This window comes from Cibotium barometz, chromosome 23, assembly GCF_041138505.1.
Source record: "Cibotium barometz isolate CiBa-2024 chromosome 23, ASM4113850v1, whole genome shotgun sequence".
Classification (NCBI taxonomy): domain Eukaryota; kingdom Viridiplantae; phylum Streptophyta; class Polypodiopsida; order Cyatheales; family Cibotiaceae; genus Cibotium; species Cibotium barometz.
The window spans coordinates 39,864,778-39,883,267 of NC_141068.1; the positions used below are offsets into that span (position 1 = coordinate 39,864,778).

General features: G+C 41.4%; 1 protein-coding gene across 1 annotated transcript; it reads left to right on the forward strand.

Annotated features, from left to right (window-relative positions):
- Positions 1-8,505: 8,505 nt before the first annotated feature.
- LOC147625928 (uncharacterized) lies at positions 8,506-10,167 on the forward strand. Its single transcript, XM_086817760.1, has 6 exons — positions 8,506-8,699; positions 9,230-9,409; positions 9,539-9,610; positions 9,700-9,843; positions 9,962-10,033; positions 10,116-10,167. The coding sequence occupies exons 1-6, from the start codon at positions 8,506-8,508 to the stop codon at positions 10,165-10,167; spliced, it is 714 nt and encodes a 237-aa protein (XP_086673886.1).
- The last annotated feature ends 8,323 nt before the right edge of the window (positions 10,168-18,490 follow it).

The following is an 18,490-nucleotide window of genomic DNA, read 5'->3' on the forward strand; positions in this document are numbered from 1 at the left end:
AAGATAATGGGATGATCCTCTCCATAATAGTTTCCAATCACCTACTCTTAGAGGATTTGGGGGGACTCCCTAGATGGAATAAAACTCTCATGATCAAATGCAAAATATCAATGATGGTCTTCATACATGACTTTCTTGAGATGCTTTGGCCATTGTGTAGCAAGCGATGGTACACAAATCAGACAAGCATTGTGAGCAGATGTTGCGAGTCCTAATTATGTACAATGCACAAATAATTTTTATTTAGATCGAGACAACTCATATTTGATAATTCAAATCATAAGAAGGTGATTGAGCATAGAAAACATACCAAAGCACTCTCTATATCTCGAAACGTCATGCACTGTCCACACTTAAATTGCCTTTACCTCTATGCTACGTTGTGTAAGCGGTCATGACACATCACGCACTTGGATGCCATGTCATAGTGTCTCAAGCTCCGTGATCAAAGATTCAAGGTACACATCCATGTTCTTGACCTTATTTTTTCTAGGAACGAGTAGAGCTAACGTCACATGACCCTTCTTTATTGAATCCCAAGGAGGGAGATTGTAGTTCACTACTATCACTGGCCGTGTACTCCATGATGTCGATTTGAGACCAAATGAATTGAATCCATCCATACCCAATCCAATTCGTAAGTTACATTTCTCATCCTTGAATTCCAAACACTACTCTTCTATGTGTTTCCATGCTAGTGAGTACATAGGGACCCTCATCGTGCCATCGATGGAGCGATTGTGTGCATGCCATGTCATGAGTTTCTAGATGTGCACAAATTACCAAGAAAGAAACAGCTTCTAGATGTGGATTGTTGTGTATCATAATCACTAAAGGCTTATGGCTCTAAATCACCTCCCTTCACATAGAACCATCCAAGGTCTCGAGTGCCTTGCAAGTATCAAAATATATGTTTATCTACCTGTTGCCAATATGATTAGTGCTTGGGCAATGCCTGAACTTTAAAAGTTGTGTCACATCATACTAGCCGGAGTTGTACAAATTGATTAGACATGCAACAACTTAATCATAAGTGGTAATGCTGAATGGTTCATCGACATCCTGTGTACTAACTTTTATACCATATTTCATTGGTGTAAAAATCGGTTTATAACTTTCCATATTAAACCTCTGCATTGATTTACTTTGATTGATTAATGACTATACCATTATATTGCTATATAAACTGCATTTCCAAATAGTAGTGCCTTAATGTACTTTGACTACTTAATGACTATACCATTATCTTGCTATATAAACTGCAAACCCAAATAGTAGTGCAAAACACCAAGATCGTACATCTTAAAATTTGAGGCAATGTATGTCTTGAAGGCTATAATGAAATCCCCATTAGTGCCTGTATCACTAGCATGTCACCTACATAAAGAATAACAACAAAAAATTCTTGCTCATCCTTTTTACATATAAATATGACTATTTTAAAATTGTTATCCAATCAAATAGGTATGAATGTTCTCGTACCAAGCCTTGGGTGACTGTTTCAAACCATATAAAGGTTTATTAAGCTTGCATACCTTCTGTTCTTGACCCAATTGGGCAAATCTAGGTGGTTGACTCACATAAGCTTCTTCCTACAAAGTCACCATTTAAGAACAATGTTTTAAGAACAAATTACCAAGAAAGAAATAGTTTCTAGATGTGGATTGTTGTGTATCATAATCACCTATCCAATGAGAATCACTAAATGCTTACGGCTCTAAATCACCTCCCTTCACATAGAACCATCCAAGGTCTTGAGTGCCTTGCAAGTATCGAAATATACATTTAACTACATGTTTGCCAATATGCTTAGTACTTGGGCAATGCGTGAACTTTAAAAGTTGTGTCACACCATACTGGCCGTGAGTTGTACAAATTGATTCGACATGCAACAACTTAATCATTAGTGGTAATGTTGAATGGTTCATCGACTTCCTGTGGACTAACTTTTACACCAGATTTGATTGGTGTAGAAATCGGTGTATAACTTTCCATATTAAACTTTTGCATTGATTTACTTTGACTGCTTAATGACTATACCATTATATTGCTATATATACTGCATTTCCAAATAGTAGTGCCTTAATGTACTTTGACTACTTAATGACTATACCATTATCTTGCTATAAAAGTTGCATACCAAAATAGTAGTGCAAAAAACACCAAGATCGTACATCTCAAAATTTGAGGCAATGTAAGTCTTGAAGGCTATAATGAAATCCCCATTAGTGCCTGTATCACTAGCATGTCACCTACATAGAATAACAACAAAAAATTCTTGCTCATCCTTTTTACATATAAATATGACTATTTTAAAATTGTTATCCAATCAAATAGGTATGAATGTTCTCGTATACCAAGCCTTGGGTGACTGTTTCAAACCATATAAAGGTTTATTAGGCTTGCATACCTTCTGTTCTTGACCTAGTTGGGCAAATCTAGGTGGTTGACTCACATAAGCTTCTTCCTATAAAGTCACCATTCAAGAACGATGTTTTAATGTCTAATTGGTGCACTTTCTATCCATGATGGGCTGCCAAAGCAATAGCAAATGGACATATGGGAAGTGGGAGCAAAACTTTCATCATAATCAATCCCTTTTTATTGGGCATAACCTTTTGCAAACAAGTATGGCATTGAATCTGTCAACTAATCCATCTGCCTTTGAAAACCCACTTGATCTATCTGCCTTTGAAAACCCATCTGTCTTTCTCTTAACTTTGAAAACCCACTTAGTACCAATAGCTTTCCGGTCAAGTGCTAGTAGATCCACATTTTGTCTGAATAAAACGAATTTCATGTTACGTAACTTTCACCTAATTTGGATCTTCTTGCTTATTTTAACGAGATTTCTGGCGACATTAATTCTGCAGCTACGCAACACCCGAATATTTAAAATAAAAACACTCATTTTTAGGGGCGTACTTTTAGTGACTTAAAAAAAAAAAAAACCAAATACGCAGTGAATTAATTAGAAAGCCAAAAAATACATCAGATCACCCAAGGGAAAGGTGATAAGCTAGGTGGATAATCATATACATCTAAAGAAGTAAGCATCAGGACCTTTTACACAGCTAACATAATGATTTACAAATTGTCAATTTCGGCCTGTAGCTTGGCCACAAATTCATGAGCTTTTTCAAATCTCCTTGCCAGGTCATGTATGTCATCAGCAAGCTCCTGTAACCATTCGTGTGTGGTGTTCATTGTTCCATCCTCTTCCAATGCCTGATGGGAGTCACTGTCTTGTTCACTGTAAAACTTCACTGCATCTTTAATCACCCCAATGCGCCGCCTGTAAATTCTTACCCTGTCCAACTTGAGAGTAGAATCCTGTACTACACATCCAGAAAAGAGGGTTTTCAAGCTGAGAGCCTGAAAAGCAGGAGTAAATAGAACATTATTTCTGAAGGACCATATAACCCAGAGAAATTCTGCCCTACACTTGTTCCAATATTCAGAAATCAGAGACACTGAGTCTCCTAATATCAGTTGTTTCCAAGAGGTGGGAAAACCTAATGTCCTGAACAAAGGGGCTAAAATTGGGGAGTTGGTTGGGCAATTGAGGAAAAGATGGGGAATATCCTCAACTGACTGTTTACATCTTGTACAAAATCCATCACTCTGACCCACTTCCCTGCTTTTGGAACCAGTCCATACAGCTTTGTGGAGCAAAAGCCACAGCAAAACTGAGTGTTTGGACTGAATGTTACTCTGCCAAATGCTCTGGAACTTAAAAGCCCACTGTTGTCTGTCCAGTGCTAAGTGCCATCTCCTGTTTAATGTGACATGTAAAGGAGGGACCAACTCTCTTGAGCATGAGGGAGGGTTATTAAGGGAAGCGCCTCCTTTCCAAATGACATCTTTGAGGGGTGGAGAGCTATCAGTCTCAAATATCCAATACAGATCTTTAGGGAACATAGATATTCTGTTAGCTATTAGCTGAATTTCCCACGGTTGGAAGGGAATAGAAATGAGTAACTGTTCAGAAGAATACCACCTGTTGTTGTTCACATCCCATAGATCAGACCAGGTCCTAATACCTTTCTCATGAACTCTTCTGGCTGTTCTAACCTGGGGTGGGGGAAGCAGAGGAATAGGTGGCTTGGACCACCAGATGGATTCTTCTTTTCTGATGGTTTGATCCTTTCTATTATCATTTCTGAACTGAAGCAAATGTCTCCATCTGTTCCAAGCCTGCCAGAGGGACTTGAGAAGGAGGGACCCCACAGGAGTGACTTCAGCTGGGCCAAAAAAGATGGTAACCCAAGGGAGATTGACCCACTGTTTGTGTTCTTTGAGATAAAACTGGTTCAGCTTCCTAAACAGAAGGAAAGCCCAGTCAGCAGAGGGCTGGTCCAACGCTCTGATTATAGCTTTGATAGCAAGTTTGTCTGCCCACCCTCTTAAATCTCTGACTCCTAGGCCACCTTTATTCTTAGGGAGGATGCAGATTTCCCATTTCACCTTAGCAGCACCCTTCTTGTTAGGATCTCCAGACCACAAAAAATTCCTACATATCTTAACCACTTCTTTCAAATGGCAATCTGGGGGTCTCCAACAGCTGAGAAAGAAAAGAAGGTAGGCAGAGATGAAGTGGTTGAGCACAAACACTCTGCCTGCAATATTGGCCTGATATCCCAGCCATCTGTTCAGCTTTCCTTTAAATCTCTCCAGCACCCATTCCCATCTCTGCTTCATAGAAATGCCAAAGCCCATAGGGATGCCTAGTAGCCTAAAGGGCTGTCCTTCTGGAATAATAGTGCATCCCTGACTTGCCATCCATTCAGGAATGGGGGAGATGAAGGACCTGACTCCAGTTTTATGGTGGTTGATCTTGGAGCCTGAGGCAGAGCAAAAGATATCCAATGCCTTCCAAAAGTTCTTCAGGGAGCTTTCTTCGTTTTTCAGCAGAGCATTTGTGTCATCAGCAAACTGAGATAGGCAAAGCTGTTTGGAGGAGTTGGGGAGGTTGATTCCCTTTATCAATTGTCTTTCCATACACCCTTTGATTAAGCAGTTAAAGCCATCCCCTGCTATGGCAAATAACAGTGGGGCTAGGGGGCATCCTTGCCTGACTGACCTATTCAACCTGAAGGCTTCAGAAAGCATGCCATTGATGGCAACTTTAGCATGTGCATTCCCCAGCAAGGTCTGGACAAAACCCACCAAGTTCTCCCCAAATCCCAAGTGGGAAAGGCTTTCCAAAATGAAGGACCATTCCAGTCTATCATAAGCTTTGTCATAATCCACTTTGACGAACACAAAGTCTTGTTCAGTCTCCTCAGCATGTTCAATCCCTTCCCAAAGTACAATTACTGCTTCAAGAATCCTCCTCCCTTTAATGAACCCTTTCTGCTCTTCACTAATCCACTTGGAGAGGTGGCTGGAAATTCTGTTGGCAACAGCTTTGGCAAAGATCTTGTAGCAAGTGTTCAGCATAGTAAGTGGCCTCCAGTTTCCCAGCTCATCCTTTGGACCTCTTTTATGAATCAGCTTAATGACTCCTGTGTTTATAAGGTTAGGAAGTGCCTTGTACTTCACGGATTCTTCCCACACTTTCAGCAGGCAGGGAGTTAACTCCTCTTTATACACCTGGAAAAATTCAGCAGGTAATCCATCCAACCCGGGAGTTTTATTGGGCTTCAACTGTTCAATAGCTGCATACAGGTCAACCTGACTAATAGGAGAATCAATCAGAGGAACAGCCTCAGCTGGGATGACTTTGTTCCTAACCTCCCAGATTAGCTCCCTATTGGCTCTTACTTCTGCTGTAACTTCTTCTTTTGGGCTGAAGAGTGCTTCAAAGTGTTTTTTAACAAACTCCAAATTGTGGGTGTCTGATTCAGCTGGACCAATTTCAGTCAACAATCTTGGCATGAGTTCCTTGACATTCTTCTTCCTCAAGAGTTTGAACATCTCCTTTGAGGGCCTGTCTACTTTCCCAGCCCACCACTCTTTAAAAAAGAGAGTTGAGTGCTGAAGGGCCAGCTCTTCTTCCACCCTTAGCTGACTTCTAAGGACCAGAATCTGATTTTGAATATCCACCGAAGTGGAGTGGCCAGACTCCAGCCTGCACAATTCTGAGTAGATTTGCTCTTTCTTTTCCTTTCTCATTCTAGTCACAGACTTTCTAGCAAGGATGAGAAGCTGCTGTGTTTTCCTAACAGCTGAATTCCAACACTTTGCAGGGGAACCTTTCTGGCCAAAAGAATTTGCCCATATGTCTGCAACCTCTTTCCTAACTTCAGGTCTAGTGAACAGATCTGGGTCAGTGTGAAACCAATTGTTTCTGATCTTACTAGCTTTATCATCCAGGACAGTTAGTAAGGGGTAATGGTCAGAAATGCAGGAGGTATACTTTGGTTTAGATTTCACCCTGTTGAATTGATTGGCTACTTGAAGAGAGATATAGCACCTATCGAGTCTTGCCTTTCTTGCAAGAGCATCTCTGCTGTAATTCTGCCAGGTAAACTCTCCTTCAATTCCAGCATCCCATAGGTCATGGTACTCTTTGCAAGCTTCCCAGCTGGTCTTCTCCTGACCCTGTAAGACCTGTCCCTGCCTGAGAAATCTGTCATCCAGAGATTCAACCATGTTGAAATCTCCCAGCAAGATAAGGGGTCCTGGGGTTGCAGTCAGTTCTTCCCAAATTTTTGCCCTATTACCAGAGCAACCTCCTGCATACACTGAGACAAGAGTGCAATTGAAAGGGGGAGGCAGGGGGATGGCACACCAAAACTGGGAAGTGATGGCTAGGTGTAGACATGAGGCTAGCTCCCTTTTTAGGCCTATGGCAGTGCCACCAGAGCCCCTCTCATGTGCTGAATGGATCCAGATAAAATCTGGATGAATTTCCTTTAGCCTCCTTTGGAGGTCATCACCAACCACCTTTATTTCCTGCAAAGCACAGACATCTATAGGATACTCCTTGATCCACCTGTTTAATTTTTTGGTTTTAAAGGGGTCAGTAATCCCCTTAACATTCCAAGACAGCACTCTCATCGGTTAACCTTTTTCTTTCCTTTACCCTGGTGATCTTTGGAAGGGGTTCTGGCCACTGCCGAATGGGAGCGTTTATTGTCCTTTTGGATTTCCATTGGAGCTATAGACCGGTTGGGATTCACTTCCTGCAGGGGGGGTTGAGAAGCTTGGTTAAGATCAATGGAGTTATCCCTTATAACTAGCTGTAAAGAGTTGCCCTTCTCGCTACTCCCTTCTAGCTTGTCAGGAGGAGTGGCTGCAATTTCTTCCCTATCCGACTCAGATCCTGGGACATCTGAGTCCTCTGAATCCACCCACTCTGGTAGGTCTGCCAAAAGAGCAAAGCGGTTAGGGTTCTTACCTCTTGCTTTGTTATTCTTAGATGTCTCACCCTTCTTGTCTGTGGTGCCCGCAGATTGTCCAGAGGAAGGAGGAGAAGGCTGGCGATTCTCAAAAGACTTGGTCTGGGAGTCGATAGGGGCTTGAGCTTGCTGTTGTTTCGGCTGAGCTGGGGGGAATTTTACAGGACACTCTCTGACAAAATGGCCAGCCATCCCACAATGGAAGCAGGCGTTGGGAAGGTATTTGTAAACTAAAGGTTGTTCACAGGTCTCACCATCATCTGTAGCAATGATAATCGAATCTGGCAGAGGTTTAGAGAGGTTCAGCTCTATCAGCATTTGAGGATGCCAAGAAGGATTGAAGTCTCTCTGGGGCTTGCCACCAAGGACTTTACCCAGCTGCTCTCCAATAGGCCTGAGGTGATGATGAAAATGAAGGGGCAGGTTAGGGAGTTCAACCCATACTGGGTAGTTTTCACTGGCAGACTTCTCAGGACTGAAGTCCTTACTCCACTTGAACAAGCATAGGGGGGAGGTACGAATGACCCAGTGTCCCATGCTTAGAACCTCAAAAGCCATTTCAGGGGTCTTAAACATGAAAAGGTAGTGGTTTTTAGGAAGAGCCTGAATGGCTTCTACAATACAGCCCCTACTACCCCACTGTTGTTTGACCCAGGATTTCAACATTTCCACTGGGGGCCGCGGGCCAGCAACCAGACCTAAAAGAGCTCGGGTCTCTAAGTCCTTTTCAATTTTCCTCACCTGGCTAGCAGGAAGAATTACCAGTGGTTTACCTGGATAAGGATGTCCCTGCGCTGCTCCATCAGCTTTTTGGCGGTTGCTGCAGAAAACCTCCGGGGTAGAGTCGGGCGATTTCCCTGCGAAGCCTTCTTGAGTGGGGCTCGAATGCACGCCTGGTGTCTGAATGAAAGGGTTCGCTGGAAAGGCATTATCTGCAGCCTTGCTTTCCAGCGCTTCCTGTACTTGAGAGGCCACCTCCCTTGGCAAAGATTGTAAAAAGTGCTGGGAGAAAAGGGCAGCCGGTTCGGCACTGAAAGGGGGAGAAAGGTTCTGGTTCATAAGAGCTCGATGGGGGAGAGGGTTTGTGGGATGCCACGCGTTGACTTGATTAGGGGGGGAGAGGAGAGAACGATGAGGAGGGGAGAGGGACGAGGAAGACATGACAGCACTACTGCGCTTCAGAACAAAAAATTTCTTTGGGAAGCTCCCCCCTCGCGGGGGGAGGGCCTTACCACGCGGAGAGAGTCAGCAAACAGAGCCAGGAGGGGGAAACGAGGAGGGGAAAGGGCAGGCGGAGCATGCAAGCAAGCAGACAAGCATGGGCGACACCTGGGTATGCAGAGAACCACCTGGGTGACTCAAGGAAAGGGCTAAAGGACCACTACTTTGAAACTTGTCAAAAGATGATGGGCCACTTTTAGTGACTTTTGTTAATAAGCCATGGTCCATCGTATTGATTGCCAACGCTCGCCACGATGCGCGCGCTTGTCGGGAAAGCGCGTAAACGATTTGAGGCGGTGAACTCTTGCTCTATAAATACCCCGCTACGTCCATGACTTTGCATTCGTCCCCGCTGCTCTTTTTCCTTAGCACCATAAAGCATAAGAGGAGGAATCCGCAATGGCAACTAGAGGAACACGTCCGCAAGTGTTGATTCTGTGTGTCCTCGGCTTGATCGCAGCCGCCGCTGCGCAAGTCAGTCCCGAGGGTACGTACGTCTGAGTAAAAGTACAGGTGTGATGTTGCGTTACTGGAGCTGTGCCCAGCCGTCTTGTCCTTGTGCTTGTGAATGTTTCTGAGCGGAACAAAAGGCGTGGCTGCTTGATGTTGCGTTACTGTGTTGCGTGAGCTGCCACTCCTGTTCTTGTGCTTGTGTGTTGCAGTAATCATCATAAAATGCTGCGCTTATATGTGATGCTGTGTGCTGCAGTGGACGCGCTCATTGCCTTCAAGAACGGGCTGCAAGATCCTCAGCAAGCAATGGACTCGTGGGATCCCAACTCCGTGGATCCTTGCACCTGGTTTCGCATCACCTGTGACGGCAACAATAAAGTCATCCGGGTGTACGTCGCCCTCGCGCCCTAGCTAGTACTCGCATTTTTCTGTGCTTATATATTGGCCGCAACACGCTAATCGACAGATGCTAGTTTTGTGCACATAATTATACTCCATGATGTTGAGCTTGCACGCAGGGAACTGGGTGCCACCGGCATCTCTGGCACCCTCTCTCCACGGCTCGCGGATCTCTCGTCCTTGCAGTTCTTGTGAGTAGAAGTAGCAGCAGTCCTAAAATGAAGATTAGTCTCTTGCTCACCCTGTAATCAGGCCGCCTGTTCTTATATTCGACCTGCAGGGAGCTGTACCGCAATAGCCTGTCCGGCGGTATCCCAAAGGAGCTGGGCAGGATAGCCCCGCTGGTGGCCTTGCGTCTCTTCAACAACGACATCACGGGACCCATCCCCGCCGAGCTCGGTCAGCTCTCCAACCTGCAGTTCCTGTAAGTAGACGTAGCTTCATGTCTTCTGCCTTCATGACACACACATAGTTTTCTGTTATCCCACTAAATGGCAGTAGTCCTTATAAGTTTTGATCGTTTCTCGTCGTCGGCCATGCAGAAATCTCTCCAACAACCAGCTTTCCGGGCCCATTCCAACAGGAGGAGCCTTCTCCAAGTTTTCTGGTGACAGGTACGCGGATTCTGCCTCTCCCTCCCCCACGCCCGTGCACGCGCCTAAGTCTGGCTAATTTGCTTTGTGTCGGATTTCGCAGCTTTGCCGGAAACCCAGGCCTATGTGGAGCTGTGATCAACAAACCATGCTAGAGTACCTCACTACTAGCTCTGCCAATCTCAATGCTCTTGGTCTGAGTATTGATGAAAGAGTTCTTTTGATGTATTGCGTTTTGGGTGAGCTTTGATCTCACAAGGCAATGTAATTAATTTTCTAATTAGTATTCCCCATTCTGCCTTCCTTCCTTTGCATTCCATTGGGGCTTTCCTTGGTTGCATTTTGATTCTCGATTTGGAACTTCTCTTTTTTGAATGCTTCACCCTCGGTGAATCAAAAGAGCATGGAGACCCTTTGATCAACCTCACCTAAAAAAGGAAGGTCGTGTAAACAATAATACACATCCCAATAAGGTTCCAATAAGGGAGCCAAAGAAGTAGTGCTTAAGATATGTGTAAGGCCTAAAAAAGGATTGTCTCATCCTAAATACCAAACTGGACGCAACTTAAATGTTAAGGCTTTTAGGAATTTGGTTTGTTGTGTACATTTAGAATGTATATCAGGGAGATGCGAAGCTCTGAGAGTACGTTCGTATGTTTATTATCCCAAGACATGGCTAGTATAATCAATGAAATCACAGATTGATCCTTAAGGCTTTGGTGCTCCTTTGGTGCTCCTTTGGTGTTTAATTTTATTACATTTACAAATCACAAAAGACTTTATTTATCGATCCATGCGGACATGCCATTAACATGTCGACGATTCATTCTCAGTATTGTTGCAAAGAAACGTAGACATCTTTATGGAATTATACAATGACATGAAAGAGAATCTAATATTGCTCACAAACACAAAAACAAGGATGCCATCAGAAGTGCAACTCTAAAACAGTGTAATGTTCTATCTTGATATCCTAAGATAATGCATACAATATGATTTTGCAGAAACATTACAATTTTTGTAGAGATTTGCATGCCTCCATAGAAGGCATGCCAAATCACCATCTCACTTCTCAACCTCAATCTCACTCTCTCCAGTATCATAAACATGTATTACACCGGTTACCATTACAATAAATTAGATGCATATTTTTGTTACAGCTTTTGGGTCAATCCATGTTTCCTTTAACCAGACATTATAAAATTTGGAGAGAGAATTGTAACTTTCTATCAAAGGTAACCTTAGAGAGACCTAATCAAAGGTGAGCCTTGCAATCTCTAAACTTAAAACATCTTTATATGAATTTACACTTTCCACACAGCACAAGGTTTCAAATTAATAGAAATCTACAGGTTATTATTTGGTATAACTCTTAAATGTGTGGTTATTTGTTCTTTGTGGTAAGTCTATGGATTTAACAATGCATTTACACTGCACAACATTTATAGTTAGTCACACTATAGTTCTAATACATTACAAGTAACACAATTTAAATAGATTAGGAATTTGAAGAAACATAGTGTGCACAGTCAAAGCGTGTATTTCAAGTGGGCCTTAGGTGGTTGACAACAAAGAATTGATTATTTAAGCCCTGAGATTGTGTAGTGTGTGGAGGATTTCTAGAAGCACAATACTAGGATGTCTCCAAATAAGAGACATTTGCAAGAAAAGTGGGTTGCCAAAAAACAACACGAAGCCTATCTAATCCACTTTCTAGAGCTAGAAAAGGTACATATATCCAATTTCTCTATCCTTAATACATATGCTCATGCATTTCATTTTCTATCATAATTTTCCTTTAGTTTATACTATTAAATAGTTTCCTTTATAAGTAGAGTTTAGTAACAATACTATTTTAGTACACAATATAGTTTTCACTGCATAGTGAAACAACTCTGACACTTGTGAGTATTAAGGCTAAGAGATAGCTTCAAGGGCACCACTCACCTCTACTCACCTTAACGTGTCGTGGGGACCTTTGCGATGGTCCACCTCGTAACCCTTGAGGTCTCCAAGCTCAACACTATCTTGGGTAGCTTACCATTCAGCATCTCTCGTGAGCGTTGTCACACCATGGCATTGCACTATAGGCACTACTCCCTCCTCTCGCCTCAAATCACTCACACACACTCACTAGCATGCATGTAAGAGACGATTAGAGAGAGTTTTAGTAAGAGAGAAAGATCAATTTCACAATTGGATATTGTTCTTGCATTATGAGAGCAATTGCCTTATCTACATGGCCATAAGTGTAACACATACTTAAATTATGGTTGGGCAAGTGCCCAAAGCTTCTATTTGGTCTATTGCTTGTACATTACTTCATCTCAAAATACATTAATGTATTGCAACACCAAAGAACACATCCTATCTAACTACCATACGATTTTGGACCAAAAAACACCGTCACACCTATGGGTGCCCATCCAAGTTTGCGATTCGGACACCATTGCTTTATGGCTTGTTTGTACATGAGTTTGGTATGTCCATCCTTGAAATTTGATGTAGATTACTAATTCTCTCGCATATATTTGTTGGTTGTGGCGAACCTTGTTAACCCTAAAATGGGTTAACTTCCCCACCTTCACAATGTCAATTGTGTCCTTGTGGCCAGATTGAAAACGTTGTCGAGGGGTAGACATATACATGGTGCTAATAATAAGTAGTCATTGTATGTCCTTGATTATCCAGAGGGATGAGGAAGAAGCTAGTTAGTAAAGAAAAAAGTTAATAGTAGACGCGATCCTAATGGGGGTGGGGGACATTACATGTGATTGCTCTCTTTCTTTTTTCTCTTTTACCCTTTTTGTTGCAATCACGTGCAAGGTTTAAATATTTATGGAGGTTAGTGGGGATTCTATGGTTGTTAGTAAATGGAAGAAGAGAGGTGGAGGTGTGAAGGAGCATTGACAAGCAACACAAACAAGCACATCTCTTTGGTTAAATGAGTCCTTTTGCAGATTCTTAAAGGATTTTGTAGTGACTTGACCTGATTTTTATCCCATGTGCTTTTTTATATATTAAGAATAATTAGGTGCTCTTTGACCATTAGTCAAGTTAATTTACCATGAATTACAAAAGAGTGATTCCATAAACTTTTTTTGGAGCTTGGAGGAGTCAAAACACTTAGAAAGGATTAAAAGGATTTAGTTGATTTGCGAGGTTATGGAGCCATCGAGATCATTGGCTGCTATTGGCGAGGCTAAACTTTATTCTACACAATAGGCTAAACCATGTGCTTGGGGGGGAGGGGGGAGGGGGGTCACTCATAAATATGTAAGCGTAGTACGTGGGTTCAACAGAAGGGATTTTTAAAATCCATTTTTTACACATTTTTTACGTACAAAAGGGTACCAGTTAAAAGGGTTATTCACAAGTTGACTAGAAAAAGGGTATGCTTTATTCATAAAAAATTCAGAGATAAGGGATTTTTAAAATAGGCCTTGAAAACACATGATATAGAGGGTTTACTTATAGTGAACCTCCCTGAGACCATGTGTCAGGCATACACCCACCATGGTCCCCCAATCCAGAGATGTACCTAGAAGGTATCGATGACAAGGCTTCCACTAGTGGGTGAGTAAAAGTATACTCATTGAGCAACTTCTTGGTGATTGAATGCATTACTCTTTCCCATGTGCAAGCAATGATCGTATAGGCGTCTCCATTTGACCAAAGAGGTTATGACTAACATTCCCTCTTATTAGCACACAGAGTTGATTAACACACAATTAATCTTGAGAATACTGCACAGTTGGTTAACACATAGGTAACCCTATTTTAAACTAAAATATGTCATTACACATAGCTGATTAACACACAGTTAATCTTGACAAAATTATACAAGTGTATACAGCTGATTAACACACAATTAACCCTGGTTTAAGCTAAAATTGGCATGGTTTACAAAGTAAACTCAAAGGTATGAACAAGGGTGAGGGGATGATCAAGCATGGCTCAGAGGTTCTCATGGACATGGAATACCTCGAACAGACTCAAAGTTCAATGAGTAACACCCCAATCCAATCGAATAAATCCAAGAATCACTTTGTTTCTACAAAATAAATTGCAACACTAAGATCAAGATGTTAATAAGTTAGTTCAAATCCATCATGAATTGCGAATTTGGAATATAAATTTTGTTTTCCCAAGGTTTTAGCAAAATAAATTAGGACTAGAAAAAATTACCTGAATCTATGTATTATTTTTTAGCTTAATGTCAAACCAGATGATGAAAAATAAAAAACATGTGCATTTGAAACTTTTTTAAAAGTTTCTACAAAAATAAACTTAAATAAAAAATATTAAATACAACTTCATGACATAAAATAGAATCCAAAAGTAAAAAAGTCTTACCTTGATGTATTGTTGACTACAAAATAAAAAAGTTAAGAAAAATAGAGAATTTAAAACAATTCGTAAACAACTGAAAGTATAATCATTCGATAAAGATGAGGAATTATCATGCGTAAGTCGAGCTAATAATTATTGGATCAACGTGGATCCATGGTAGAAATCATTGGTATAACGTGCACATCATGCTTACACAACACATAACAACATGCCTACCCTCATGCACAAACTCAAGTCTATAAACTACTTAAGTGAAATAACCACATGGCCTAGAATAACGTCAGCCCAAGTTAGGTGCATAACCAAAAATCTACCCAAGTCCCAAATCCCTATAGAGCTGAGGACAAATCTAAAACCATTCTATCTGGCTTGGTCATAACCATATAACAATAATCACTTTTGGTCTCATATAGCAATAACCGTCTCTCTCTCTCTCTCTCTCTCTCTCTCTCTCTCTCTCTCTCTACTTATTCTTCTTCTTCTTTCTTCTTCTCCCTCTTCTTTCTTATTATCCCTCTTCTTTCTCTTCTTCTTCTCCCTCTTCTTTCTTCTTCTTATTCTCCCTCTTGTTTCTCTTCTTCTTCTTCTTCTTCTTCTTCTTCTTTTTTGTGTTGACTTTCGTAAGATGGTTTTAGACTCTGTAGTCTCACTCTTAGGGTCTCACTTTCAAGTAAGAGCTCCTTTGGCCATAAGAGTAATGTGAAGGATGATTTGCTTTCTTTCATGAATGGAGTACTAGGTGTTGACCACCAAAGGATAACTTCTTATAGTTCCTTAGGGCTACCTTAAAATTCAAATTCAATGCTATCATCCTGAGTAAGAATTGTGTGTGAGAAATAATCCCAAATTTTGAGATCTTAGCCAATGTAGCACATTCATTTGTCTAGGAATGAGCATGGGTTGGCCTAAAGGTGCCCAAAGCCTTCCAAAAACAATGTTGTGAGTAGCGTTAAGGCTAATCCTTGCTTTTTTTCATTGAATATTTTTTCCTAGTAGGAAATCTAGCCAAACGTTGATTGGATCCTTAAGAGGTAGCATAGATTTTTTGGTGAATGATTCACATTCACTTTAGATTCATTCGTTTTATTGTTAGCGCTCAGCTCATATTCTCCTAGAGCACTTTCAGATCTACATTTATGCCTCGAGGGTTTATCAAGGTTTTGAAGGTCATTGCTAGGGTCCACAACACTAATTGCATACAAAGATGCATATTGTTTAACCCTTCCCATTGGTTTTGTTGATGTTTATGTCTTGTTTGCATGGGCACTTTCGGTTTCATTGCTTTTAGCTTATCATTGTAATAAGACAATAAAATTGTTCCACCTCCATACAACACATTAAGTTCTCTCTAGTTTGCTTATCTCAAGTGTTGAATTTCACTTGGAAAATCTGGCTCATTTTGAAAGGAAATTTGATAATTCTCTGTTAGGTCTCATTTATCTCGCATGAAGATTTTAGAAGTTGATGGGGAGGAGGAGTCAAGAGGTTACTCAGTGCACCAATCAACCAATCTCACTATGCTCTCCCACTTTTCATTCCTGGAATTGTCAGTTCTACTTCATTTGGTTGGAAGGGTGCACGTTGTCGTGCCATGGCACGTCTATGATGTGAAACCGTGCATGTGAGGCCATCAAATACACATCCAGATGCATGGGGTTAAGTGCCATGACGAGTTATTATATGATGCCATGTACATATGTTCATATTGTATATGAGGTTCAATAAGACAAGCTGAGGCTGAGTCAGATTTAGGAGTTTTTTGTATATGAGTATGGAGGATGATGTTTTTGCTGTTACTCAGAGCCCATGGGCAAGTTAGAAGTATCCAGTTATATATGATGGCATGAGGGCATACCAATGCCCAAAGGAATGCATTTATGAAGGCATGAAGAAATACTTGAATGGGCAATTGGGGATTCTATAAATCACATGGGCCGATATGATGATTTATAAACTATGAAGGTGTCAAGAGAAATGGAGATTTAATGAACATCACAGCGCCGAAGAGTTCATTGAATGTTGGGGAAATGTGGAGATAGGAAACGTGGAGCTTGTAAGCATGTTTTCATAGGTGTGAGAATGCTTTGGGAATCTTGTGGTTATGCCTTGCAACCTTAATGCTAAGGTTTAATGCTACTAGCAATACGTGGCTAGTAGCATACGTGGAAAAGGGAAGAAAATTCTTTTATTTAGAATTTTCTGGAGCTTTTGGTAGGGCAGCATTTTGTAATGGGAAACTCCCGCATCAATAGTGAAAAAAGGTGAGAAGGGCGCGAGTTCTCCGCGGGAAAGGCAGAAAAGAGCCGGAGAGAGACGGCGAGTGCAGAGTAGGAGGAAATTTTCTGCAGAGTGAATGAACAGCGTCAAAACGACCAGACTTTTTTATTTCAAATATACATAATCTGTATGCGCCTTGTAGGTGTTAGAATTATAGAGTAAATTAAATACTATGTGGTGATATACTTCTGGAAAAATCCATTTTTGAAGATCAATACTCAGCGATGCTGCTCCAGATATTTCTCCTTCGCATAATCGGCGTGTAGCTTGTGGTTGGTGAAGCAAATAAAGAGATCCACGCTTGTAAATCGCCAGCTAAGTGTTTTGTTTATTTTATTTTCTTTAAAAAAAATACTCTCACTCTATATGAATGGAGAGAATCGAATATCCTATACATCAAAAAGAAATTGGAAATGAATAGAGAGACCTTGGGAAAAAGGCTAAAGAGTTTGGAGCTCGAAAATTTATGAAAGATACATTGAAGTTGAGGGTAAATGATCTTACTTTCTACTCAAATGGATTTTGGAAATTATGAGTATGTCAAAGCTATGCCAAATGCTATATTTTGCTTGTGAGATGTTAGGATATTAAGGCAGGTTTTCAGGTGATAAAGTACATCTCGAAATAATGGTTTTGAGGGCACTGGATGTAATGGATGTAGCTGGCCACATGTATATTGGAAAAATTGAAAAGCTTTGTTATGCACACATGTGAATGGTTCAAAGGATTTCATGCAATTCTGTGCAATCATCTGGATGAATTCAAGGATGTATTGAGACAAGTTGACACATGTATTTGTCATTGGAAATAATGATGTTCAATACTCCTTGGGAAATTTTGTGCGTGAAATTCCTTGTTGGATTTGACATTCACTCTCACAGCTAGAAGTTTCGTACTTTCCTGGCTGTACCGCGCACTTCACGACATCTTTTTGGTGAACCCGACGTGAAATTGCTGGGGTGAGAGTGTGGTGAAATATACAGGGAAGCTATGGCTGAGAATTCTGAGGGTCAGGGGGTTCATTTTGACCCCGGAGTTATGCAGATGTTTCAAATGTTTACCATGTACATGCAACAGCAACAAGCTGCTGAGAGGGGACAGATTTCCACAACCAAGGCATTACAATCAATTGTGAAAAAGGTAGATCAATTTGATGGGAAGGACATTACAAAGTACCTGCGTAATTATATAAAGGAGATGGAGCTAAACAGGGTGACTGAGGAGGATATGGTTCGAAGTTTCGAGCTAGTATGCGTTCCTGAAATAAGAGAGCGCATAAAGGGATTGCAGACAGCACAGGGTGGCAGAAATTGGGAAGAGTTCAAGCTTGCTTTAAAGGATGAATACTTCATGGAGGATTCTGAGCGAGTGACCAAACGAACTTTCTTGGAATGGGTCACAAAACCTAAAATGGGAATTTCTGCCACAGAATTGCTAAGGGAGTTTGAGAAGCGTTATGCCCAGTTGTCAAGAATAGAGCGTGCAACTTTGGACAGAGAAAAGACAGAGCTCTTCTTGCAAGCAGCTGGGAAAGATCTCCAGGAGAAATTGGAAATCCTCCTTGAGGATAAGAATACAGAGCAGGGATTAAAGAGTGATTGGAATGATGTTGAGGATGCAGTCACTATGTTAGCAAAGCGGCAGCGGAGGAGGGATAAAATGGTGATGGGCTCTGCAAACCCCATAGCTGCTGTTACCCCTGAGAATTTATCCAAGCCAGCTGCTACAATTCCTAAGATAGATGGGCCAATGGATGAGCTTATCAAGGGTATGCGTGATTTAAAATTGAAGATGTCCAGGATTGAAGAAAAGGGTCTACCATTGGGGCAGGCTTCTATGCAAAGGCCT

Excerpts from the sequence above, each read along its gene's own strand:
- LOC147625928 (XM_086817760.1), top strand. The coding sequence starts at position 8,506 with ATGACAGCACTACTGCGCTTCAGAACAAAAAATTTCTTTGGGAAGCTC. Across the intron at positions 8,700-9,229 it reads GTATGCAGAGAACCACCTGG|TAATCATCATAAAATGCTGC; the intron begins GTGACTCAAGGA and ends TGTGTGTTGCAG. Across the intron at positions 10,034-10,115 it reads TCCAAGTTTTCTGGTGACAG|CTTTGCCGGAAACCCAGGCC; the intron begins GTACGCGGATTC and ends CGGATTTCGCAG.